The 26680-nt window shown below is 38.0% G+C and overlaps 1 protein-coding gene across 1 annotated transcript in view; it reads left to right on the forward strand.

Annotated features, from left to right (window-relative positions):
• Positions 1-10447: 10447 nt before the first annotated feature.
• Positions 10448-26680, forward strand: part of RGS5 (regulator of G protein signaling 5) — a 52489-nt gene continuing 36256 nt past the window's right edge. Inside the window, exon 1 of the mRNA XM_001492029.6 lies at positions 10448-10748. Coding sequence (XP_001492079.2) covers positions 10705-10748 — 44 coding nt within the window. The 5' untranslated portion in view covers positions 10448-10704. The remainder of the gene's footprint in view (positions 10749-26680) is intronic.

Consider the following 26680-nt stretch of genomic DNA (forward strand, 5'->3'; position numbering starts at 1 on the left):
AAACATACAAACACAAAGTAAAAAGTAGAAAACAAAACAAAAGAGATGGTCACCACTAACAAATATTAGTTCTTTGAAAAGGCTAGCAAGGTAGAATAAACTTCCGAAAAGACTGATCAAGATGAAAAGAATTTAAAAGAAATAAACAATACTAGGAGTAAAGAGGCATAAAAATACAAAGTAGAATTTTTTTAAAAATTCAAGAGATATACAAATAAACTTGTACACCTAGAAGAAATTGACAATTTTCCAGAAAAATGCAAATTGGCCCAAGACGAAGTCTAAGACTAAATTAAATTTGTATCTGTTAGTGGAACTAAAGTGGTGGTATAAAATATACTATTTCCAAAAACACCAGACCCAATTAGTTTTTCAAGTTTTATTTACTAAAATTTTACAGAACAGGTAATCTCTCGTTTATATAAACTATACTAGGGAATAGAAAGAGAGGAAAAGTTCCTCCTTACTTTATCCCTTAAAAATATTTTCTTATTTCCATCAGAGTTTTTTTTCTTTGATCTACTTAAAATAGCAATAAAAAAAATGTGTTGTATCAAGGGACAAACCTCACCAAAATTATGGACGTGTGACTATAAGGGAGAATTTATTGAATTTTACTGAAGGGCAAAAAGAAGATTGAAATAACGGAGAGTTATTGTAACTTTACTGTTGGGAGTTGGCAGCGTAGAAATTGACATACCTTGATATATCAATTTAACTTATTACTATCAATCCTCCACAAGGTAATCTACTAAGTCAATATGATTTTAATCAAAATCTCAACAAGATTGTTAGGAGAACTTCAAAAGCTGATCCTTAAATTTGTAAAATGAAAGGTAAATTATGTACAAGAGTAGTCAGGATAATTCCTAGAAAGATCCAAAGATATACTTACCCTACTATTTTCAAGATATTACAAATATGTAATAAATAAAATTGTGTGGTATTGGTATAGGAATAGGAGCAACTAAATTGGTGCAATAGACAAGAATAGACCAAGTTTATATAGAAACATGATTTGTGATAAAGCTGGTATTACAGATCAAATGGGTTAAAAATAGTCTAACATAAATGGGGCTGGGAAAATAATTCTCCATATGGAAAAAATAGACTATCATTTGTCTGTCTTATTCTAGAAAGAAAAATTGACTTCAAGCGGATTAAAGACCTAATTGTAAACAGCAAAAATCAAATTATTAAACAAAAATTTAGGAGAATATCTTTATGAGTTTGTTATAGTGAAAGCTTTTTATATAAGACCAACAAAGTATACCATATGAAAACATCCCATGAAGGTAAAATGATAAGCTACGAAATGGGAGAATATATTTGTAAAACAATGGATTAGCATCAGAATATATAAATAATTATTTTTTAAAAATTTTAATTTTGAAATTCTTTCAGACTTACGAAAAAGTTGCAAAATTGTAGAGTTCCTATATACCCTTCACCCAACTTCCCTTAACGTTAAACTTACCTAACCAAAGTACAATGATCAAAACTAGGAATTTAACATCAGTAATACACTATTAACTAATCTATGGATCTTATTTGAATTTTTCCAGTTGTTCCACTGATGTCCTTTTTCTAATCCAGGATCCAATCCAGAATTCCACATTGCCTTTAGTCGTCACGTGTCTTTAGCCTCCTCCAATCTATGACTGTATCTCAATTTTCTTTGTATTTCATGACTTTGATCCTTTTGAAAACCATTGGTCAGTATGTCATTTCCCAATTTCTTCTATTGGATGTTGGTCCTTTTGACCTCAATTTTTAAAGATCGTTAGAAATTAGGGCTATTAGCCCTATGACAGTGATATGTGCTAAAGTTTTCTCCCAGTTTGTCAGTTTTCTTTTGATTTAAGTTTAGGGATTTTTGTCATGACTTTTTTTGTGTGTAGTCAAATTTACCAATCTTTTCCTTTATTGTCTTCTGATTTTGAGCCATAGTTGGAAAGCCTTTCCCTACAATGAGGTTAAAGAGAAATCCACCCATGTTTTCTTCTAGTATTCCAGGTTTCCTTTTGTACTATTAGATCCTTAATCCTTTTTAAGTGTATTCTTAAATACCGGGTATGGATCTAATTTTACCTTTTTCCAAATAGCAAGCCAATTGTCCCCGTGCCTTTTATTATAAGTCTATTTTGGTTTCAGTGTTTTGAGAAATCTTTATTATGCGCTGAAATTTCATATGTACTTGAGCCTTTTTCTGAGCTGTTCTATTTTGCCAGTATACTTGTCTATTCATATGGCAGTACTCAACTGCGTTAATTATATAGGCTCTGTAGTACGTTTAATGTCTTGTTATTCATGCATGTTTACTCTTGTCAAACTGAACATTGGTATCAAGTTGTCTAACTCCATTTAAAAAAGTGTTTTGGAATTTTTATGAGGATTGTGTTAAATTTAGAATTTAACTTAAGGAGAACTGACATCTTTATAGTGTTGAGTCATCCTATTCAAGAAGAGGGATGTCTTTCCACTTGTTTGAATCAACTTTTGGGTCTGCCAGGAACATTGTAAAATTTTCCTTGTATTGGTTTTATACATTTCTTGTTAAGTTTGTTCCTAACTATTTAATCTTCTTTGCTCCTATTGTAAGTGGATTCTCTCTATACCATTATATCCTCTGATCAACTTCTTGTTAATTGTATATTATGAGAACTTACTGAATTTTTTATTGCTTGAGTTTGTTTTATCATTGATTCTCTAGTGTATTTGAGGTCTACTATCATGTCTTCCACAAACAGAGATGATTTTTCTTTTTCTTTATCAATTCTTATGCCTCTAATTGATTTCTCTTGATTACATTATCAAATACTTCAAGTACAATATTGAAAAGGGCATCCTTTTGCCTTATTCCTTATTTTCCGCATTGGAAACACTAGAGCTGTAGTTAGATTTGATCTCTAATTTCCTTTTTTAGTATGTCTTTTTCAAATACATATATGTATAAATTTATATAAATGTATAAAAATATGTAAAAATGTACATATATATCTTTGTTAAGGAAATGTCAGTTAACTCTTAATTTTTATGAAGAATGTTGGATTTTGGGGGCCAGCCTGGTGGCATACTGGTTAAGTTTGTGTGCTTAACTTCAATAGCCTGGGGTTTAGCCTCTGGCATTACGCATACAAAATCAAGGAAGATTGCCATAGATGTTAGCACAGAGCCAATCTTCCTCAAGCAAAAAAAAATTAAAGAAAGAAAAAAAGAATGTTAAATTTTGTCAAAGTTGTTTTCAGCATCCATAGAGGTAATCATATGAATTTTGCCATTTAGATTTATTAATATGGTATATGATATTAATGGATTACTAATATGGAACCAACCTTGCATTCCTGGAATAAATTCACTTTGATATAGTGTATGATTTTCTTAATGTTGATTCTGCTAGTATTTTATCTAGTATTTTGTATTTATAGTTATGAGTGATACTTGTCTGCAATTTCCTTTTTTGCACTGTCTTTGTTATATTTAGATATTAATATTAAACGTACTTCATAAAAGGAATTAGAAAGTTTTCCTTCATTTTCAATGTGCTGGAACAATTTATAGCCAGCATTGGGGGTATCTGATTTTCTGAAAGTTTGTTTGAATTCCCCTGTGAAATAATCTGGGCCTTGTGCCCACTTTTGCCACTTTTTCCTATGGAGATTAGGCTGTTTAAGATTTCTGCCTTAAATGGGGTCCGTTTTAATAATGTTTCCATTGAAAATTATCCGTTTCGTCTAGGATTTTTAAGTTATTTGTACAGAGGTCTGAAAAAAAACTCATTAAAAAATTTCTCCTCTTTAATCGGTTCTTTCCTCCCTGTCAGTTCTTAATTTGTGTGGGATTTCTCCCTGTTTCTTGATTAAGTTTGCTAGTGGCTTTTTTGTTCATTTTTTTTAAAAGCAGGAATTTGTTTGTAAATCATGTCCTATTTTTCTCTCACCACCTCATTAACTTCTGCCTTTATCTTTATTATTTCTTTTCTGAGCTTTTTGTTTCTTTCATTGTTCCTTTTGGTAGTTTTCTGGGCTGGGTATTTAATTAATTTATTTTCATTTTAACCATTGAAAATATTTGGTTCTGTGGGTTTTTTTCTGACCACTACTTTAAATGTATCTCATAGTTCTTAGAATAATGTAGTGTTATCATAATCATTACTTTTCAGACATTCCATAATTTCAATTTGTATTTCTTCTTTTCATTCAGAAGTGTCTTAATTAAAGATTTTTGAATTTCCAGGTGGAAGGGCCTTTGTGTTTTGTTAATCACTTCTAATTTTATTTCATTGTAATCACAGAGTATTGTAATATTTCTATTTAATAGAATGTACTAATTTTCTTCGTAAACTATTTTTGAGATGATAATGTATTCTTTGGAGTATATTATGTAGGCATTCGAGAAGAAGATATATTCTCTGTCATCAGTGTGTGGAGTTTGATAGATATCCATAAGAACTACATTTTTGTTTTTGTGTTCTTGGACTTCTATCTCCACATTTATTTTTTGTCCTATCTCTTGTACTAAGAGTGGGGTGTTAGTCTCTGCTTACTAGTGCATTTCTATCTGTCAGAAAGGTAGTTGCTGTGTTATTTGGTGGAAAAATATTTATAATCTTAATATTTTCTTTGTGAATTATTGTGGATTTTAAGCATTAAGTCATATTTAATACTTTCTGGCTTGAATTCTTTGTCTTATATAAGAATTACTTCTCTTACTTTCTTGTTCTTTTTGTATGTCCACTGTACCCTAGTCCATCTCTTTATTTTTAACCTTTCTAAATAACTTCATTTTAGGTGTATTCCTTGTATAATGAATACAGTTGAGTCTTACTTTGTGAGCTTAGTGAAAACTTTACGTTTAATAGGTGATTTATACTCATTCAGGTTTTTATTTTGGAGGAAGATTAGGCCTGAGCTAACATCTGCCACCAATCTTCCTCTTTTTGCTGAGGAAGATTGGCCCTGAGCTAACATCTGTGCTCATCTTCCTCTATTTTACACCTGGGAAGCCTGCCACAGTATGGCTTGATAAGCAGTGTGTAGGTCTGCACCCAGGATCCAAACCAGCGAACCCTGGGCTGCTGAAGCAGAAAGTATGCACTTGACCACTGCACCACAGAGCCAGCCCCTACACTTATTCAATTTTTGATATGACTTATAGATTTGGTCTCAACTCTGTCACAATATTGTATAATTATGTATATTTTGTGATATTTCCTGTATTTTGTTCTCCACGAAATGTGTATTTTTCACTCTTTAATCTATAATTTTTCTTTAATTTTAGTATTTAGGAGGGCTTGTAGTTTTGCCCTAATGGTTACCTTTGTATGTATACTGTTCTTAGTGCTTCTCATCTCCTTCTTTCTTATTTAACCTGTTAATATCTGGTTTATCAGATTTTATTGGTATCTTTTAACTGTAACCCATTGCCTATACAACAATCAATGATCTAATTCTACTTTTCTCTTTCTTCTCCCTTCTCTCATTTTCAGTTTATTTATATAAATATTTCTCTCACATCAATATTGAAAAAACAATCAGCAAAATAGTAAGATTGTTTAAAAACTAAAAATACACAACTAGAGGTCAGGCCGGTGGCACAGCGGTGAAGTGTGTACCTTTTGCTCTGGTGGCCCGGGGTTCACCAGTTCAGATCCCAGGTGTGAACCCATGCACCGCTTATCAAGCCATGCTGTGACAGGCGTCCCACATATACAATAGAGGAAAATGAGCATGGATGTTAGCTCAGGGCTAATCTTCCTCTAAAAGAAAAAAATACACAACTAATGGAAGAAAAAAAATGTGATCGCCAACACAAATGTGAATAGAAGCTCAAATTCACTAGTAATCAGAAAGATACTAAATAAATTAGTTAATTAATTTAAGTGGCATGATATTTGTTGCCTGGTAGTGGCAAAAATTAAAGCTTGGCAAACATTATGTATTGGGAAAAATGAGAGGAAAATGACGCTTTCATACATTTCAGCTAGCGATCTAAATTGGTCTGACCACTTTATAATTTTGTAGTATTATATCTCAAGATCTAGTAATTTCACTTTGTAAAACACATTATAGAGAAACTGCTCCAGAAGCAAAAAAATGAAAGTGACCTAAATAGTGAACAGTTGGTCTATAGAGAAATGCACTTTTCTGTGCCTATGATAAATTCTCTCCAGCAATTAAAAAACATAAGCTAGAAGTAGAGTGTAGGCTCCACACTTGCTGTGTTAGTATCGATATTTTTCAACCCTCAACAATTTCATCTCCATTTAAAAGATCTGAGTGTTCCCTCATTTTTAAAATGCTGATAATTATGCCACTTATAGATTTATTGTGAGAATTAAATATGAAAATGTATGAAACGTATTTTTAAAAGTTCCTAGTACATAGAAAACATTCTATTAGTACTGGCTGTTACTGTAATCTAAAATCAAAAACAAAAAATTCCTAATTTTGAATAAAAAAGTAAGATGGAGATTATATTACCATATATATAAATCAAAACATATATGAATAATTACTATATACTTTTTATGAATCCAGTGTATGCGAATCTATTAAAAAAAGATCTGGAAATAAACCACATACCAAAATCTGAATAGGGATTGTATGTGCTGAAAATGCGAAAAGAATAGAAATGAAAACGGTCATTTTAAAAGATTTTAGTTCTGTCTATTCCCTCTTTATTTAAAGAAAATAAAGCCTTGAAGCAAATATCACAACTTGTTGACAGTTTATGCTTCCGGATGGTGGAATTATAAATTGAACTTGTACATAACTTTAAAAAATTATCAGAAAGAAAGAAATGAAGCAACATGTAAGGTGAAGGCATGTCCTTGTTTATTCTGAGTGCTCCTAGCTGGCCTTCGGGTGGAAATCTTTAGCAGTAAGGGAGATTAAACAGTAGGTGGATGTCTGTTTGCCATGAACCACACAGTCCCAGAGGTCCCCAGATCGGAGGTTCTCCCCATGGTGCGCTGTCACTGGTTGTAAAATGCATCTCAATAAATGTGGTGTTAATAATAGTTTAAAAAGTTGATACATGGTTTAGTTAAGAAAATGTATTGGAAATGAATCAGAGAAGGGCCGGCCCCCGTGGCTGAGTGGTTAAGTTCATATGCACTGCTTCAGCAGCCCAGGGTTTCACTGGTTCAGATCCTGGGCACAGACCTAGCGCCACTGGTCAGGCCATGCTGAGGCGGCATCCCACATAACAGAACTAGAAGGACTTACAACTAGAATATACAACTATGTACTGGGGGGCTGTGGAGAGAAGAAGAAGAAGAAAAAAAAATAGCGGTAGATGTTAGCTCAGGGCCAATTTAAAAAAAAAAAGAAAGAAAGAAATGAATCAGAGCAGTTGTAGGGGGTCAGAGAGTGTGGAGAGAGCTATGTGAGCAGGGGACCCTTTCATCTGATGAAAACTTTCCATTGCTTCCACTACTTCCAGCTCCATAGCTCATTCCTGCCCCCTGTAGTAACTAGCATTTTGGAGTCTGAACTCCTGCAGCATCCTGCAAGGCAGATAGATAGCTCTTTGGGGTGTTAGCTTGCTTCTTTAGTTACCACTCCTGACTACTCCTTTCACCTTTCATAAGGAGATTGAAACCACTCAGAATGTGATGCGCTATTTCCCTTTCTCTATGTCGTTATAGCTTTATACCTTTCTCATACTTTTCCTATCATTTTGAAGGATGTTTGGGAGAGAGAGGAGAAAAAATAGCTCAGTGTACTTTAAAAAGAACTTCAAATTTATTTTACATGAGTTTGGTTAATTTTATGTGTTCACTTGGCCAGGCCACAGGGTCCCCAGATGCTTGCTTAAACACTATTCCAGGTATGGCCATCAGGGTATTTCTGGATGAGATTAACAATTGAATTGGTAGACTCAGTAAGGCTGATTGCCATCCCCAATGTGAGTGGGCCTTTTCCAACCATTGAAGGCCTGAATAGAACAGAAAGGCTGAAGAAGGGCGAACTCATTCTCTTTCTGCCTGACTGTCTTCACTGGGACATGGGTCTTCTTCTGCCTTCAGATTTTGGCTCAGACTGGAATTCATGCCATCAGTTCTGCTTTTCAAGACTTTGGACTGGAACTGTATACCATTGACTCTCCTGGGCCACCAACTGGCTGACTGCCGATCTTGGAACTTCCCAGCCTCCATAAGCATGCTGAACCGGGTACGTGAGAGTTACTATAAATATTCAATAAGAACATGGTTTCCCTTCAACTTTGTTCCCAACACACAGATGAAAAGAAGTTAACTCATGCATCATTATAAGCTTGTTATTTGCTATTTTCTTAATTAACCAGAGGGGTGACTCAAAGGTCACAACGATTGATGAGCTTGTTTTGCAGAAGAAAAGAATGTCGTTAAGGAAGTCACGACCACCAGATAACCAGCCCCCAGCTGCCACTGACACCCAGAAGTCTGGTTGCCCAGGGGCTTATCTGGAGTGAAAGAAACACGGACTTCCCCTTTGTTTCTCTGAAACTCCTCCTCCCAAGACCCTTAGCTCTATTGAAAAAACCCTGCTTTCTTCTTTTGTCGAGGCAAATTTGAGAGAACTTATCCTCCTGCCTTCTCGTTTTGGCCAATTTGAATAAAACTTTCTCTACCTCCAATCACCCATGTCTCAGTGATTGGCTTACTGCACACCGGGCACATGAACTGGAGACTAAGAGGTTCAGTATCAACATGAGCCAATTCCTTATAATAAATCTCTGACTAAAACAATGAGCAGGCTCTTTTACATGCTCTCTGGCTATCCCACCCTTACGAAGTTTTTGAAAGCAAATATATGCTGGATTACTATTTATTTCTGTTACATTTTGCATTTTTTTGCATTTTGGGTTCTAGCCCTTCTTTCAGTATGATTGGCAAAATTTTGATTCTTTGATTCTTCACCCATCATATGAACTCTTTTGGGACAGTCAGAAACCTGCTTTGATCTTCAGCCTTGGCCAAGACATGACCCTCAACTGCTCTACATTAATTTGGTTTTTTTGCATAGTGTTCTCTCCTCAAGACCCCTTGGATATGAAACAGTAATTTAGGCTCTTGCCCCGAGGAGTCTCCACTGATAGTTTTATCTTCCCACTATGAGATTCAATAGTCGAAAACAGTGTTCATATTTCTATAAACACCAAGTGTTCCATCACTTGGATTAATTCATTTGCTGGTGTTTATGCAGCCAGTAAATGGCAGAGCCTGGATGACTCCATTTAGTTCAAGCAATATTTGTGAATGTCTATGTGCCTGATGTTGTGCTAAGTGCTAGAAGTACAAACGTGATTATAATAGGGTTCCTTGTTAAAAAATATGGTACAGAGCTACGGCTTTCCAACCTTTTTGATTATGACATAGTAAGAAATGCTGTTTATCTAATGACCCTGTTTAGACATACATATTGATGACTGAAGCAAAAATTTCAGAGAACAATGTTTAACTTTGTTCATGCAATGCATGTGAATATTTGTCTATTACATTCTACTTATTTAATTTAAAATACCAGGTCATAATACACTGTATTGACTTCACAAGCCAATAACAGGCCTTGATCAACAGTTTAAAACAAATTATTTCAGATAATGGGGAACATTATGAGAATCATCTTTAATTCCAAATTTAGAGCTTTTCTTACAGATTATGTGATGCTGCTTATTTTTAACTTGAACTCATGCCTACTCCTTAGGCATTTGCATTTACATATTAATTTATTAGCCCTTTGGGTCCCGACAGGATGAGACACAAATCAGCCAAATTATGGTGGCAAAAATCTTTGAGTGATAAAAGGCAGGAAAAGATTGAAGGGAAAAGGAAGACAAGCTTAGCCACGGATGGATGGGTGGGTCGGTGGGGGTCCAAACAGTTATATAACCTAGTCATCAAAGTAAAGAATAATCAGAAGACCACTTATAGAATTAGGGGTACTTGGGGGGTAATATATAGTGGGTAGAATCGTGTAGTGTATTTAGTCTCTTCCATCATTCAGCTCAGGGGTTATTTTCTCCCCCAAACCTTCTCTAGTGGCCCTTGAAACCTCACAACATCCTGGGCCTGCCTCCATCCCTCACCTACATTGTACTGATATGATGTTTGTGGGTCTTGAGAGCAGGGAGTGCCTCTTTCTTCTCTGAATTCCTAGCATCCAGCTGAGTGCCTGGCATGTCAGTATGTACTCATGTGCACATTCCCTAGGCTTCTCTAAATCTATCCTCCACTGTGAAACAAAGTTGGGCTAAATGATCTGCAAGGGCCGTTGCAATCCTGACAGTCGATGACTTTAGCAGATCTGAAGTAGCCCACAGCGCTCTGCTTCATAACAAAGCTCACATCTTTGCCGTGGTGGGCTCGAGATTATGAGTTGAAACATGAATGACCTGTGCACAGTTTAGTGCCTAATCCTGCCCTGGCAGAATAAGCCACCAGTGTTCTGATAAGAGCAGCAGAAAGCCTGATGCTGCAGCCACGCCTGCAGCAGAGGAAAGATTCCAGCCTCCACCTCCCACAAGAGTGCTGCTGCTCTCCAGCCTGCAATTTCCTCTGAGGCTCGGGATTGGTCCGGAGAGCGACAGAGGGCTGGGAAAGACCTCTGTATATTCCTCGGAGGGAAAGGCAGTCCCAGATAGTTTTGAAGTTTCCAAAGACTCACTCTGCTGTTAAGAATTTGTGCTCAAAGCTGAGGAGCTAAGCTACCTGCCAAAATGTGCAAAGGACTTGCAGCTTTGCCCCACTCATGCCTGGAAAGGTGAGAACCGTTATTTTGGCTTAAGAGATGGAGATACGGAAATCTTTACTCAGGGGAGGATACCCAGAGGCAATAAAGGGTCATTATAGTTTGTGGTGAAACAGATGCTTGATTGTAGACTGGGAATTGTCTCGTGTCTGTTAACAACACAGAGGTTTTGAAAGATCTGAGCTGGGAGACTGATACAACATGGGGTATTTCATACAACATTTACTATCCAAAGCATTTCCTCCCAGGAGAGGAGATGTCTCGTCTATAGGTGCTTGTTCAGAGTCAAAAGCGTAGGTTAAGAGTATGAATTCCAATATCAAACTGCCTGGGTTTGAATCCTGGCTCCACTACTTACTGTGTGTGTGGTATTGGGCAATTTATTTAATCTCTCCATATCTCAGTTTCCTTATCTATAAAATGGAGATACTAGGAGTGTCTACCTTATAGACTGGTTATGAGGATTGAATGAATTACTGTATATGAAATGCTCAGAACGCTGTCTGGCACATACTAGAACTATGTAGATGTTAACCCTTATTAATGTACATAGACTGGGAGAGGAAGGAAAGTTTGCAATGAGGCAGAGGGGACTTCTCATTGTTTGTATCTTGATCCCATTAGATAGAAGCAGCTGGCTTGCTGGACAGAAGAAAGCCTTCGGGACACAGAGGTTGTTTGTTAGCTAGCATTCTTTTTTAGATAAAGAGGAACACCTTTGAGGCTCCTGGTTGTCCTTCTGCTGGACAACATTTGGGAGGGAATTCCAAGTATCTAGTCTAAGTAAACAGAAGAACAAATATCTGACTTGTTGGAAAATTTAACCCAATAATCCTACCTGGTGCAGAGAAGTAGGGCTGTTTCTCCTCTTCTTCTTTCTTAAGAGTGGATTTGATTAACTTTGGCTTGAGCCTTCCTTGTTTAAAATAAATAAAGTTGACCCTTTTGCAACCTGACTCTATGCCTAAAGGCAATGTTTGCCTAAGAAGGTCGCGTTGTTCAAAGGGCCGTCTATGACTTCTCCTGTCTCTTAACAAACTCACATCTTCTTTTTGATGACTTTTACCCTGGAAACAACCTAAAAATGATTTTTTAAAAAGATATCATTATGGCAAAGGAATTTATCTCCAACAATACTGTCTAGTGACTGAAAATAAAATCTGCCTTTATCCACTGTTGTCAAAAGCACAGATTATTTTTAAAAGATGCACATAAAAGAAATTCATGGTAGTTAAGTAACAGTAGTTAGGGTGTAACTAGGGGGCCATATTGGCCATCAGACCAACCTTGGGGAGAGGGACAGGTTTTAATGGTGGATACTGTTTATTGCTATCAGCCTATCCTTCCCTCTGTAGAAAGCCTGAGCAACAGGGAGAACAGAGGGAGGTGAAAGGCACCCAAAGTTCCTTGAATATGAGATGATGCATAATTATTTCCTTTTCCATCTTTGCAACTATGAGAAATGCAATTTGACTTTCACAATAACTTTAATGGATGCCTTTAGCTCAATTATTTGAAATTATTATGTACTTTCATGTATTTCATTAATTGGTGAACAATTGACCCTAGAATGATTGTAACGTCAGTCTGTCAGGCATTTTGTGATCCTATAACACACTGCCTGGCATTTAGTGAATAATCAATAAATGTTTATTAAAAGTTTGGCATTGTTACTAATTTTGCCCTATATGTCCTTGTAAACATGCATAATGTTTACTGAGATACATGGATGGAACATTTCTTTCATTGATTCCTATTACTGTTTTATATCTGATTCACTATCAACATTAATATTGAATCACTTTTTGTATCTTTTAATGCACAGTAAATTCTTCTGCTCCAGGATATAACTAATGTTCACGTAGAATGTTATAGAGTGGCCGAGGAGCAAGGTTTTTTTGCATAGGTTGCCTGAACCTTTTAATTTATTGGCATGTAGTAGAATCGTGCAATTATTGTCTCCTCTTACATATTTTTTTTTCATGATCTGTTACCCTTGCAAATAGAGTCAGATTTCCAATTACAATGCTGCCTGAGAGGCGTGTTTTGGAGAAATGGAATTGTGGATCTGTGGAACTGTTAGCACACACTCATGGAAAGAATCCAAGACTATGTATCCTAAGGGCACAATGATACTCGAATGAATGCTTCCCAACCAGCCCTCCCTGGCTCTACTCTCTTTCTCTCCCCTCCCTCATCCCCACCAGCTCCCCACCTCCTCCTTTCTCCTCTCCAAGCTATGAAAGGAACATGGGTATGCCTCAATGCTTAGAGAAAGATATTTTGAAATCCATATAAAGTAAATTAGGCTCACATATATGCATTATCAAACAAACTGTTTTTAATGGAAAGCTCTGCTGAAGAGTTCAAATGTATCTTCTCTATTGCATTGGAAACAGAATTCAGTTACAAAAATCTGATTAACATGTTATTTATCACGGTAGAAAGAGTACTGGTTAAGGAATAAAGAGCATACTCAGTTTTGTCATTATCTCATCTGTGTCCATGAGCAAGTGATTTCACTTTCCTAGGATTTTATTTCTTATTTAGTAAACAAAAGTTAGGTTGGTTGTTCTCTAACATCCTTTCGGATTATAACATAGTTCAAATGAAGTGAGATCTCCTGGTTTCAGTGACTAATGAGAGATGCAATTAAAGGGAAATTTTTCTTTATTTACTTTTCTCTTCAAGTTTGGGAGCAGAAAAGAGTTGGTTAATGAAAAATCATCAAGAACATAGCCCTGTGTTGACATCTTGGCTGTCGCAGAAGCAACCTACTCAGTGATTAAATTACTGATTTACAAGAAATCAAAGTTTACTTCATGTAAGGGAAGCTTTAATCCTAGGAGACTCCTTTCTCAATGTTTAGGGTAACATTAAGCCAGAGTCATCTTTGACGTACTTGTATAAACTATTCTTTATTTACTTAGATTTTTAAGACTGTTGCTCATTAAAACTCCAAATTGATTTCACATGTTTTTATACATTTAAAGAGATGAATAATCCAAACATTTACACCATAAAGGGCCACCACCCCACCATTTCTGCCCTGTGTATATTGAAACCTGTACTGTGTGGGTGAGAATCTTACGGAGTCACTAGAAAAGGAAAGAGTTGAATGCTGTGAAGTCTTCTTTTTATTCGTGATTTTCAACTTAGAATTTTAGGCTTCTTTTGAAAAGTCGTTTTATTTTCAGAGTCTCTTGAATTTCTCTGAACAAGTTTAATTTTTAAAGTAAGCGTTGCTCTTTGGGAAAGGATAGAAGTATTCTGAGACAAGAAGTGTTATTATTATGATTCCCAAAAAGTTGCTACTATAATATAAAGCAACCAGTGTGATGATGATGATTTTTGCCCATCACTGTTAACTAGTCTTGATACCAATTCACAGTCTTTACTAAACTAACAAGGGGGTAAATGAGTAATGAAGACTTAGCTTCTGACAAAGAATTTTCCCTGGGACATTAATAAAGTGTCACAGGCCCTTCACCTCTGTAGGTGTCTGGCATAGATCTAGTTTCTGTTTAAGATTGTAAAGGCTGCTAGTGGTGGAATGTGTTTAATCCACAGTTCACACAAGGGCTTCTGGCCATCTCAAGTATGTGGGAATGCTGGAAATTTCTGGAGCTACAGAAGGTAAATGGGGGAGGTGATGTTTTGTTTTCTTATTAATTATTATTTTACTAAAAATTCCATTTTTCCCCATCTTTTGATTTATGTGGGTCTAAGATTGGACAATTTAGAGTAGGAAGTCCCTCATAAGCAGGGAGTGATCAACTAATCTTTTAATGTTCTTAAACCATGTGGAAGCACCATACAGAGTGGGCCAAGGCTCCTGGGTCTGCAGGATTAAGTAAATACAGCGTTTCCCAAAGGCATGAGCACATCGTTGGGTCAACTGTAGAGAAAACAGAAGTACCAAGTGAATTAAGACTGTGTCAATTAACTCGCACAACTCATGGTTCAGTCAGAATGGATACAGGATCATCAAAGGAGCCTAACGAGGTAGTTACAGGGCCTCTATTTGAGAAGAAGTGTAAATTTGAAGCTTGCTATAGCTGATAGCCTTGTGATATAATTGCAAATATTGCAATGAAACTCTATAATGTTAAGAAAGCGAATGGACTATTTAATAAAATTGGAGAGGGGGAGTCACTAAGAAAAACTTTGTTTCAATTCTTATTGATAAAACAATTATTTCTCTGGATTGCCTTTCAAACCTCCATATTTGCCTTAGGCATAAGGTTGAAAAACCTCTCAAGGAAATTTCAGTTCAGTTAGTAAATAAGAAGGAATTAGTGTGTTGAGATCCACTATGAAGGAATAGATGCACAAAAATGGGGGGATGGGCTGGCCCCATGGCCTAGTGGTTAAGTTCAGTGCTCTCTGCTTCTGTGACTGGGGTTCGGTTCCCAGGCATGGTCCTACACCATTCGGTGGCAGCCATGCTGTGTCCATGACCCACATACAAATAGAAGAAGATTGGCACAGATGTTAGCTCAAGGCAAATCTTCCTCGGCAAAAAAATAAAAAATAAAAAAAGGAGGGAGTAGGTAGAAGCTTATAGAGCTTTTGGTAGTCAGGGAAAACTTTCCAAGAAGTTACAGGGGATGATGTCTAACTAAGGTTTATGAGCTAAACCTGAAAGGACAGAGGAGTTAGACAGATCTGGATAGAAAGAGAGAGAAGGAAGGCATTCCAGGCCAAGAGGGGCAGGCCTGCCTGTGCAAAGGCTTGGAGAGGGCCCAAGGAGTTTGGCTGATGTTAGGACGACTTTGTGCGATTCGTATTATCCCTAGAGGTAAACAGGGAGGGAGCTTTGAATTTCTAATCAGTTAACCTCTGGTGCCTGAGGAATTCAATTACTAAAAAGACAATCTGTACTTGGCACGTAGTAGGCACTTAATTAACATTTTGTCAAAAGAATGCACAAATAAATTTACAACAATTGGAGACAGCCCCGCTTGCAGGTTGGCCTGGTGCTTTCTCTGCTTCCAAAGGGATTGGGAAGAATTCGTATCAGAGATATTGTAGGCTAGGATGGGAGAAAGAGTGTGTGTTGCAAAATGAAATAAATAAAAAAGAGGATTCCTGCTGGGAAGAGTGGGAGTGGGATTAGGAGGAGAGGAAGGGCAGGGAACCTCCAGGATTTCTATAACTTCCTCAGGAAACCCTTGTTAAGGAGGTGAGTCTTTCTTGTTTCTAACGATGGGAGCATTTTGGCAGCTATTGGTGGAACCATACGAAACTGTATCTCTTCAGCTATTTCTCGTGTATTTCCTGCCGCAGCTTGTTTAACGAATTTCTTTCTGTATTCTCCCCAGTTGCCTCTTCCTAGTCTTTCTTCCTTTTAGTCTAGGCTATGTTGAATCACCAGATAGCAATTCAAAACAGTTTCAGATGCCAGCATCTTCAGATTGGCGGGATCCCTGAGAGGATATCTAATTTGTTTCTCCTTCTCTAGCAAGGACTACACACCGTGGTGGGATAGGTCAGATCTAGGGAGGGGGTCTCTGTCTCTGGGGCCAGTGTTAATGGCTGTTGTCTGTCCTGCTGGCCGGAAAGCAAAGGAACTAAACTTTAATTAGTTCAGTCAGGATCCATCATCAGTAACAGGAACCAGAATATGGCTGGAGGCCAGAAGATAACAGGTTCCTATCTCTTTCTTCCTTTAAAGTTCCGTTCAGTTCCCAGATAACACAGGATCTGTGCTATGTTTTAAGGCTGAGTCACCCAGAGGATAAAGCCGGGCGAAGCCTGATTGTTTTTGAGTGCCTTGAGAAAGCAGCTCTTATTACATGTTTTAGGAATATTAAAGAAAATTCAAAATAAGGAAGGGTGTAAGTTCACAATATATCCCCTTCCTTAACATCAGCAATGGAGTGGAGGAGAAAGAACATGGAGATAGAAACCCCACCTCTATCACTTCCTAGCTGTGTGAACTTGGGAAAGTCACTAAACCTCTCTGAGTTTCATTTCCTCATGTGTAAATGAGGATATTGACCTTGTTGGGGAGAGATTCTATAAGAAATAAATAAAGTAATGTACATAAAGTGACTAGTTTTTAGTAGGTGCGCCTCTATTAAATAATTAATTTCCTTTCATTCTTCTTTTCTTCTTTATAGGTAGTCGGGAAAACCTTTAAGTCTCAATTACGTGGCGAGGCCTTTGATAAAACTTATTTCTTTTCATCCTTCCTCATCATGTCTTTATCTTTTTTAAATAATAAAGGTGAATTTGTAAAATAGTAGGGTATTTTTCCCATTGAATCCATAATTCTTTCAGTGGGTCCTTTTTTAAAAAAAAATACCAACTCTTTACAAAACATTGAATAGCATTAAAGCCCATGATTGTAATTAAAAATTAACAATTCTTTAATATCAGTAAATATCCATAAGCATCCAAATGGTCTTTTGCAGTTGGATTATTTGAATCAGGATCTAAATGCAGGTCACATTTTTTTTTACTATTGTTAAATGTTATTATTATTAGATTGATAAACACTAGCCTTTGATCTAGTGTTCTTTCTACAAGTAATTGGGCCCCAGTTGTGTAAAAGACTTCTTTTTTTCCCCAAGTAATTTTATTGGGATTATAATGGTTTATAACATTGTGTAATTTGGGGGGTACATTATTGTTTATCAGTTCCTGAATATACTTCATCATGCTCACCCCCAGTAGTCCAATTTTCATCCATCACCATACATATGTGCCCCTTTATCCCTTTCACCCACCCCCTCAACCTCCTTCCCTCCTAGTAACCACTAATCTGTTCTCTTTATCCAGTATTTGTTGTCTTCCACATATGAGCGAAATCAGGCAGTGTTTATCTTTTCTCTGTCTGGCTTATTTCACTTAACTTCATACCCTCAAGGTCCATCCATTCTTGAAAACACACTTAAGGACCCCTCAGACCGAGAGCCCAGTGCTTTTGTGTGATCGGGAGACGTTAGCAAACTCAATTTGGACGGTTTTGCTAGTGCAGAGGGCAGACGTGGTGAGGCGTCGGTGATTCACAAACAAAACTGACCTCAGGGGTTTGTCTGCAGCGCCCTTTCGTCTCTTTACTAACTGCAAAAACCCTTTCACCAAGCCTCCCGCTGGCTTTTCTACATCAAATCACGTTTACTGAGCTCCTGCTGTGTGCAGCGCAGGGCGCCAGGAGCTGGAAGCCAGCTGGGGCACAGATCCCTTTTCTACTCTTTCGCTTCTCGGCAGTGAGCGAACTAATTCCTCTTCCCTGAACTGCTGAACTGGTTTGCGTGCAGTCACCCTACCCCCAACACTGAAAGGTGCCCCAAATCTCCACCCAGGCGTGGATACCACAGAAACCTCAGGGTCACACACCGAGATTGGTTGAGTCTCTCTAATCTCTCTTCATCAGTAGGCTTCCTGTCTCTTATTTCTTCTTTTTCTGCAATTCATTTGTAGAACACAGAATTTTTAGAAAAAAATTCTGGAAAAGGTACTGGGTGGGGAATACAGATGTCCGGAGCTGTAACTTTGGCTTCTACTAACTAGCAGAGGGTGAGTCATGAGTCAGTTGCCCTCTCCAGGCCTCATTATCATCTTTGTAAAAGGCGATGAATCAATTATATGATCCTTTACTTTCCTTCCAGCTCCACTTTATTGTTCTTAATTTGGACAACATGTATCTTGAGGACAGACTGCATTTTTATTCTAATTTTGCATCTCATGTCAAGTCCTCCAGGAAGACCAGGGAACTAACTTCTGGATGTAGCTTGAAAGCTGCAATCCATTAAAAATGTGCAGTTTTCTTCCAGCCACTTTGGATCTCAATGGACTAAATTAAGAACCCCATATTTCTTAAAAATACTTGTGAGAAATTCGGAATAAACTCCCAATTTGTGAGAAATATGTGTTTATATGTAGTGGAGAGTGACTCTTTTTATTTTGGTGAATTCCATGAAAGGAAAAGATGGTCTCAGTTTCTCATAAAATTCAAGGGTGAATTGACAGGTTCAAAGATCATGTGTTCTTAACAGACTATCATTCTTGTACTTTGTTTACAACTAATTTAGTTCTCTCTTATCTCAAGAGTGTAAATTCCTTGAGGGCAAGGAGGAGAAAGCGAAGCAAGGACGCAGACACGCCTGACCTTGGGGGTGTGGTGCCACTGACTATTTTGACACTATGTCACCTTTTTCTCCAGTCAGTGGAAAGGGTGGCCCACTCATGCCCCTCTGAATCTGCCCAGAAGGTGACATCCTTTGCCTTAACAGTGAGAGTTTCCATCCTCGAGGCTGGAATGAAAAGGGTGAATCAGGGCTTTTAGACCTTTACATAATTAATCAATTTTCATCTACCAGCTGAGTAGATCCTGTTGTGCCCACAATTCTTGAAGCCACGAAGATTGCTTCTAACTGCATGAATTCATATCAGGCATATATATGCACAACAACTGTAATTTCCAACGGGAATGAGGACATACAGCTTGCCTCCAGGCATTAGAAACTGGGTCTTTCCTAGAAAATCTGTAGGTATGGTCAACCTAATTATAGGATGCATGCACCATCAACACAGCTAATGTACCTGTGACTTTGGGCTTATTCACGCTGACGATAGCGTTCCTGGAAAGTCCAGTCAGAGTATTTCTTTGCAAAGCATTCTATTCAGTTGCCATGTCGAGATACAACCTGGCCTGACATCTTTTCTCCTTCAAAAAGGAAATATTTCGGAGTTGAAAGGATTCAGCAAAGCCATCTTTGAATGCTTTGAACAGTAGACACCTGATAATCATGTTGGCTTCAAGAAGAGCAAATGAGTCTAAGATCATTATTCTATATTCTACATGCTTTCTTTTCTCCTTGCCAACTGCTTCTCCAGACACTTCTCAAAACAATACCTAGCCCATGTGGACAGAATCTCACTCAGTCCTTACAACTCTACATTCTAGAAACATGTTGGAACTATCATATTAAAGTCAGAGTAAGAGATGCAGCATGAAGTAAAAGCCTTGAAAAATGTGAAGCGCTCCACTCTGTAAGTGCTTATTATTGGTAGTGAAGCGTGTGGAGCTGTTTCGGTCAAGCTACTGCTTTTGGACATTTTCTTGTGCAGACATCTGTTTCTTGATGAGGCACTTGTCTGTAGGGATGCAGGAAGTTTAGAGAATCAAGATGTTCCACTAACAAAGTAGTTTGTTGTATTTTGGCAACTTATTTTAGGGGATAGTTTACAAGAGATATCTGGGTCAATAGAAGCATGGGACCGAATGACCTCTGCACTTCGGGACAAGGTCAACGATGCAGATCACGCTGAATGCTTTCTCAGAAAAGCCTGTTATGTAAGGTCTGGTTCTGGTACTTTCTGGATGGCATGCTTCCAGAATCTTCAACTTTGTTTCTGAATCCCCCAAGTCCAAAACGTGTGTCCCTTGAACACACACATGCATCAGGTGCGCGCACACACACACACACGCACACTCATACATCCCTGATATTTTTATGGTTTGTTGAAATCAGAGATCCATGCGGACAAATTGAAAGTGATGCTGAGCCTGCTAGGAGGAAACAATTTTTCTTTTACAAAGATAAATGTAGATTGATGGGGCTTTTTTCCTTCTTAGGCAAATATGTCTTCTACCTTCATAGTTGACATTTTATACTTTCTCCTTTTGCTGTCAGTGTCGAGGGAAAAAACTGTCTGTAAATTGGGATTTTTTCTGAATTCTCATCTGAATGTTCAAAAAGCCTTTAAAATTTTTTAAAATTGTTTTCTAACTTTTATCTTCCAGATCCACTAAGAATGGCTTAATCTTTGTCTTCCTTCCTGGTCAAGACAGGGCCCTGACGTTGATAATTGTGCTAAAATGGGAGTGCAGATGCTGAATGCAGCTGAGGGAAAGGAATGTGTAACTTCTATTAGCTACTTAGGGAGCACGTTTTATTAAATGGATGCTAGCTTTAGAGCATGAAAAAGACAATAACGAAGAAAACTGACAAGTGTGACAGTCTAGAAGTGAGCCCCTAGCACAATCTTGATAACTCACAGGCGCACGATGAAAGTCTAATGGCTTGATAGATTCTGCTCCTTGAGATGGGGTATGATTGTTTGTCCTGTCTTCTCTAATGTGACCAGCTTAGAATCACAGACGGAGAATAGGATCAGGGTCACAGGTAATTCCTTCTTTTATAGATGAGGACCTGTCCAAACTGTTTTGGTGACTTATCCGAGATCACAAAGCTAGTTAGAGTTGGAACTAATTAAAGGTCTGTGGATTTACATATTGCCTTCATTTTATTTTATCTGATGAATTTTAATTTATGAATTTTGTGTGTCTTCACTTTTAAAATATTTATTCTTCCAGAGACACCATCTTTTAAAAGGTTTTAATTACCAAACAAAATAGTGATTAAGAAGAAATGTGATCTTTTTCCATTTCTATTTACTAGATGCATATACCTGCCAATTAGAATATCTGAACAGCATGAGACAGACAGGCTGTATTGCATAGTAATTAAAAGCCCATGCGCTGAAGTGAGATTGGGTTTGACTCCCACCATTGTCATTTACTGGATGATTTGGGGCAAATTACCTAACTCCTCTGTGACTCAGTTTTCTCATCTGCAAGATGGGGATAATATTTCTACCTCCCTCGTAGGATTGTCATGAGCCCTAAATAAGCTTATGCATTGCATGTGTTGAGTAAGCCATTTCCATAATGGGAAATGTGTGCTTTCTCTTAAGGTGTCATTTTTCTTACTCATCTTCGTCTTGGGTGATCCTTGCAGCCAAGTCTCAGGATGGGACAAGAACAAAGGACTGGAAAGCATCCAAAACTAAATGAGACAACCCTCCCTCCTCGCTTCCCCTTCTCCTTCCGTGCCTGTCTCTATGCCTTGCAGATTTCTGTCATCTTCTGTGAAAATTTCTCAGGTGCAGGCCATGTGTCAAGGATTTAACAAGATACTTTTCCATTTAGAAGACATTGCTCTTCCCTTCTTTTTTCTGTGGGATGTCCCTGGCACCCTCTCTGGCGTCCTTCCCCAAGTTCTCAGATCTTTTTTCCCTTGTTGTGTTTTATGTCTGATAGTCGCCTATCAGCTGCGACTTGCATTGGCAATAATAAAATTACATTTGCTGTTGTCTAAGATCCCTCATGTCTTCAGTCTAGCGTGGAGTGCTTAGCCCAAAGACTCCTGCTTTGCATCCTTCTTGTGGCACCTGGGTGACCATCTGCTTGGTTCCTGAACCTTGTTCCCATCTTGAGCCTAGAGCTCTAACTTAGTAACTCCTATCTCAGCAATCATACCATTTGGGGAGTCCCCATTCTTCAAGTCTTTTTTTTTTTTTTAAGATTTTAGTTTTCCCTTTTCTCCCCAAAGCCCCCGGTACATAGTTGTATATTTTTAGTTGTGGGTCCTTCTAGTTGTGGCATGTGGGATGCCGCCTCAGCATGGCTTGATGAGCGGTGCCATGTCCTCGCCCAGGATCCAAACCGGTGAAACCCTGGGCCGCCGAAGTGGAGCACACGAACTTAACCACTCAGCCACGGGGCCAGCCCCACCATTCTTCAAGTCTTTATGTGTGAGTGCCACAAGGCAGACTGCATTGCGCACTGGGAGGAAAATGAGAGAATATTCTAAGAATGCTGGAGAAATTTTCCAGGATTATGACCCTGCGACATATGCATGGACCTTGAAAGCTTCTTTGGAATTTTTAGAAAATGTATTAAAACAATGTGGGCTTCCATATTAAACTTTGGGAAGGATCTCTGGGAAGGTGGGGGAAAAACAGGAAGCGAGCATCTGTTTTAGGACCCAAACTAATACCCTCTCCTCCCTTGTCACACAGGGGTCAAGCCAAATCATACATTTCCAAATTTCAACCCTTCTGGAAAGCTTTCTCTATTTCTCTCTCACAGAGAAGCTAACCCTCTATCCTTTGAACTCTCGCAGAACTTTTTAATCCTCCCTGTATTTCATATCTCTTCTAACTCTACTTTCCTCAGATTCAGCTTTGGTTGGATATTTGATATTATCTCATTTAATTCTTATCCTAACCCTTCAAGTTAGACATTATCAACGTCACTATTGTACCAATGAAGAAGGACAGATCATTTCAATGTCTTGCCCAAGACATGCCTGCATTCCGGTGCATGAATTTCAAATCTAGGCCTTATTCTACCACATCGTGGCTGCATCTCAATAAAACTATGTAGACATATTTTCTTTATAAAATGGAAGCTACTTGAGGTCAGGAACAATGTCTTAATAATTTTGTAAAACATTCCTATATTATGTAGTACATGCCTGACAAGAAGTGGTACTTCATTAGAGTCTGATAAATGAATGAATATAGGAATGAATGTATGAATCAATAAATAGATAGTTCTTGAAAATAGAGATCTTGAGAATAATAAAGTGTTGTTATGATATTTGCGGGGGAGGTGGTTTGAAATCTAATTCTAGGCTTCAGATAAGAAACAGTCCTTTTATTCTTCATTGGTATGTCATTATTTGGCTCAATAAACCCTTTTAATAATTTGGCAAAGGTAAATGTCGACCAAGCGTCTGATTATTTGAGGCAATGAATTTCTATCTGTTACATAAATTCATTGTGAGAGGACACATTAAGTTCTGGGAACCATTCTTATTAATGATGTAATACATGTTAATGTTGATTAAGGTCTCAGTAAATTTTACTTTGCTCTGCTTTCCTTCCCTCTTTCTCCAATACCCTTTATTACCACTTTTATTTCCTTCTTTTCTAATTTATAAAACAAGTCAAATAAAGTAGGGGCCATGTACAGCAAGGAACTTTCAATCCACAAAGTCCTTCTTTATAATTTAAAGCAGAATGACACGGGGCTGCTCAAAGACTATGGGTCACACGAGTGTTGAGAGAAGCTCTCGTGGGAATGCCTTCTGACCCTTCCACTTTTGGAACTCAAAATAAACCATAAATTTCTGTCCTCCTCAACTTGAGGTCCATTTTCCCACTATTCGTTATCTGACTTCCAAATTGAATTACCAAAAGTCCAGAAATCCTGCCAACAATATTTTGAATAAGATGGGGAATTGAAGGTCACAGAGAAATAAACTGTTTCCATCCTGTCTGTCTTGTCCCTCCTGTGTCTCCTTCATCCCCCCCAATAACCTACTCTGAGTGATGAGTATGTCAGAGACAGGCCACAAAAGCATGGGAAATATCTCAATTTCCACGGGAATCCTTGGGTAAGTAGTAGCCAGTGCTTAAGAAAAACAATACTCTTTTTTTTTCATTTTTAAATAGCAGCACAAGATGGGTGATATTCCAATGTAACTATCAGCTGCACTAGGCAGTGACAGAGGCCTCCAAATTTGCTTTCTTTCGTTCTTTCTTTCTTTCTTTCTTTTTTTTTTTTTGAGGAAGACTAGCCCTGAGCTAACTACTGCCAATCTTCCTCTTTTTGCTGAGGAAGCCTGGCCCTGAGCTAACATCCGTGCCCATCTTCCTCTACTTAATATGTGGGACGCCTACCACAGCATGGCGTTTGCCAAGCGGTGCCATGTCCGCACCTGGGATCTGAACCCGTGAACCCTGGGCCACTGAGAAGCGGAACGTGCGAACTTACCCACTGTACCACCGGGCCAGCCCCCAAAGTTGCTTTCTCTGTCTCTCCATAGGAGTGATCTCCAACAATGTATCTTCTCTATGCTTTCGGAATTAATAGCATTATTCCAAGGCAGAGACTTTCTGAAAGAAGCATATCTTGCATGTCAGTCAGATCTTTGCTGAACATATTCTAATTCTATTCTATTCTATTCTATTCTATTCTATTCTGTTCAGTTCTGTTCCATTCCATATGTTCATTCATTTATTCAATAAACATTTACTAACCAACACCCCTGTGAAAGATGCTTTGATAGGGATAGTAGGCCAAATATAATAGAACAGTAATAATAATGGGTCACATTTATAGAATATTTACTATGTGCCAAGTACTATTCTAAACACTTTAATACATTAACTTATTTAGCTTCATAACATTTGTATGAGGCAGGAACTATATTATCACCATTTTACATAGGAAAATGGAGGCTTAGAATTTAAGTAACTTGCCCAAAGTAACTCGGCTGCTAAGTAAGAGTTGGAATATAGACCCAAGCAGTGTGGACCTCTGCTCTTATCTTCTATACCGTCCTAGGAGTTAAAGCAACTTTAAAGTACTTAGTTATTTTCAAGATACTCTGGGAGACCAAGGAAGTAAGATATGGTACCCACCCTCAAGGAGCTTGCTGTCTCACTGGGAGTCCATACATATGGAACTCTTAGATACACATCCATGAGAAACTAGAGAAACTGGGTGAAAATGTGCTGTCCATAACTTTAGCAGAAGGAATGTCTTCTATCCCTTGCTCTGTAACTTACTAGAGATCTTGGAAAATCTTTTAATTTCTATAAACCTGAGTTTTTCTACTTTTAAAATAAGGGTGGAGGGAACAAATTAAAAGCTCTCTAAGATCCCTGAAATGTGCCTCTATTTTGTGATTTTATTCTAGAGACAAGAAAAAGCAGTCTAGGCTGGAGTAATTACTGAGGTTTCTGAGAAAGAGTGAGACTTCTGGGACTAGAGTATTAGAAGAGTTTTAAATTGTGGTGTGGGTGGAGGGAGAGGGAGGCGGTGTGCTTGGAAGACATTGAGGAGACCAACGGGACTAGGTAGTCAAGTGGTTGCAGGGAATTCTGGGGACAAAGGTTAGAAATGGAGAACTTTGGAAGCCAGAAAGTGGTTTGAAATTGATATAGTAGATCAGAGGTCCTCAAAGTGTAGTCCTGGACCAGAGTTGTAAATTCTCCAGCCTGTCTCAGACCTTTTGAATCAGAAACTCTGGGATGGGGCTCAGTGATCTGTGTTTTAACCAGACCTCCAGGTGATGGGAGTGCGTGTTCGAGTTTGAGAACCATTGTGGTAGATTGTAGAGAACCATTACAAGTGAGTAGGGAATTGTTTCTGACAGGCTGGTATGACAGTGAGTGCAGAACGTACTCAAATAGGAAGAGGGAAACAGTAAGGCGGGATGTCACAGTCATTCAGGCCTGGAGAAGGGGGGCAGATTTGGGTATGGAGAAGAAAGGAAACATTTAAAAGAAAGGACACATTTTATAGGAAGAAAGAACATTATTTGTGACAGATTAGCTATTAGGAGTGAAGAAGAACAGTTTAATATGAATGAGTGTTTATAAATTATGAGAATAGGGGCTGGCCCCGTGGCCGAGTGGTTAAGTTCGTGCGCTCCGCTGCAGGCGGCCCAGTGTTTCGTTGGTTAGAATCCTGGGCGCAGACATGACACTGCTCATCAAACCACGCTGAGGCAGCGTCCCACATGCCACAACTAGAAGGACCCACAACAAAGAATATACAACTATGTACCAGGGGGCTTTGGGGAGAAAAAGGAAAAAATAAAATCTTTAAAAAATAAATAAATAAATAAATAAATTATGAGAATAAGGAGAATATCGTAGTTACAGATAAAAATGGGATATTGGGAAGGAGAGTTGAATAAGAAAGGGATATATGGTACCATTCACATGTCAGTTATCATCTCACGTCTTTGGTTTCTCACTTATATACTACAGACATTGAATTTGATCATCTTAAAATCTTTGCTTATAACAGCCAGAGGAGGGATATTAGAGGTTTTTTCACTAAACTGGCTTCCTTCCTTCCTTCTTTCTTTGCTTCCTTCCTTCCTGTTTGTCTTCCCTTTTTTTGACTGAAGACAAGAGGGCTCAAATCGCTTACTCAGGATCACCCAGAAAATGAATGACTGAATTGAAAATAGGGTTTGGTCAAGGGCAAACATTACTCTGTTGCACTTTCTTCCCTAAGTTTCCTTGCAATTGTTGTATTCCATGTTGAGAGTTGTCATTTTTTTTCCTGTGAATAAGCTAGACAATTTACTTCATTCGCACATGATTTTCTGTAATTTGTAATA

This window comes from Equus caballus, chromosome 5 (assembly GCF_041296265.1).
Source record: "Equus caballus isolate H_3958 breed thoroughbred chromosome 5, TB-T2T, whole genome shotgun sequence".
Classification (NCBI taxonomy): Eukaryota; Metazoa; Chordata; class Mammalia; order Perissodactyla; family Equidae; genus Equus; species Equus caballus.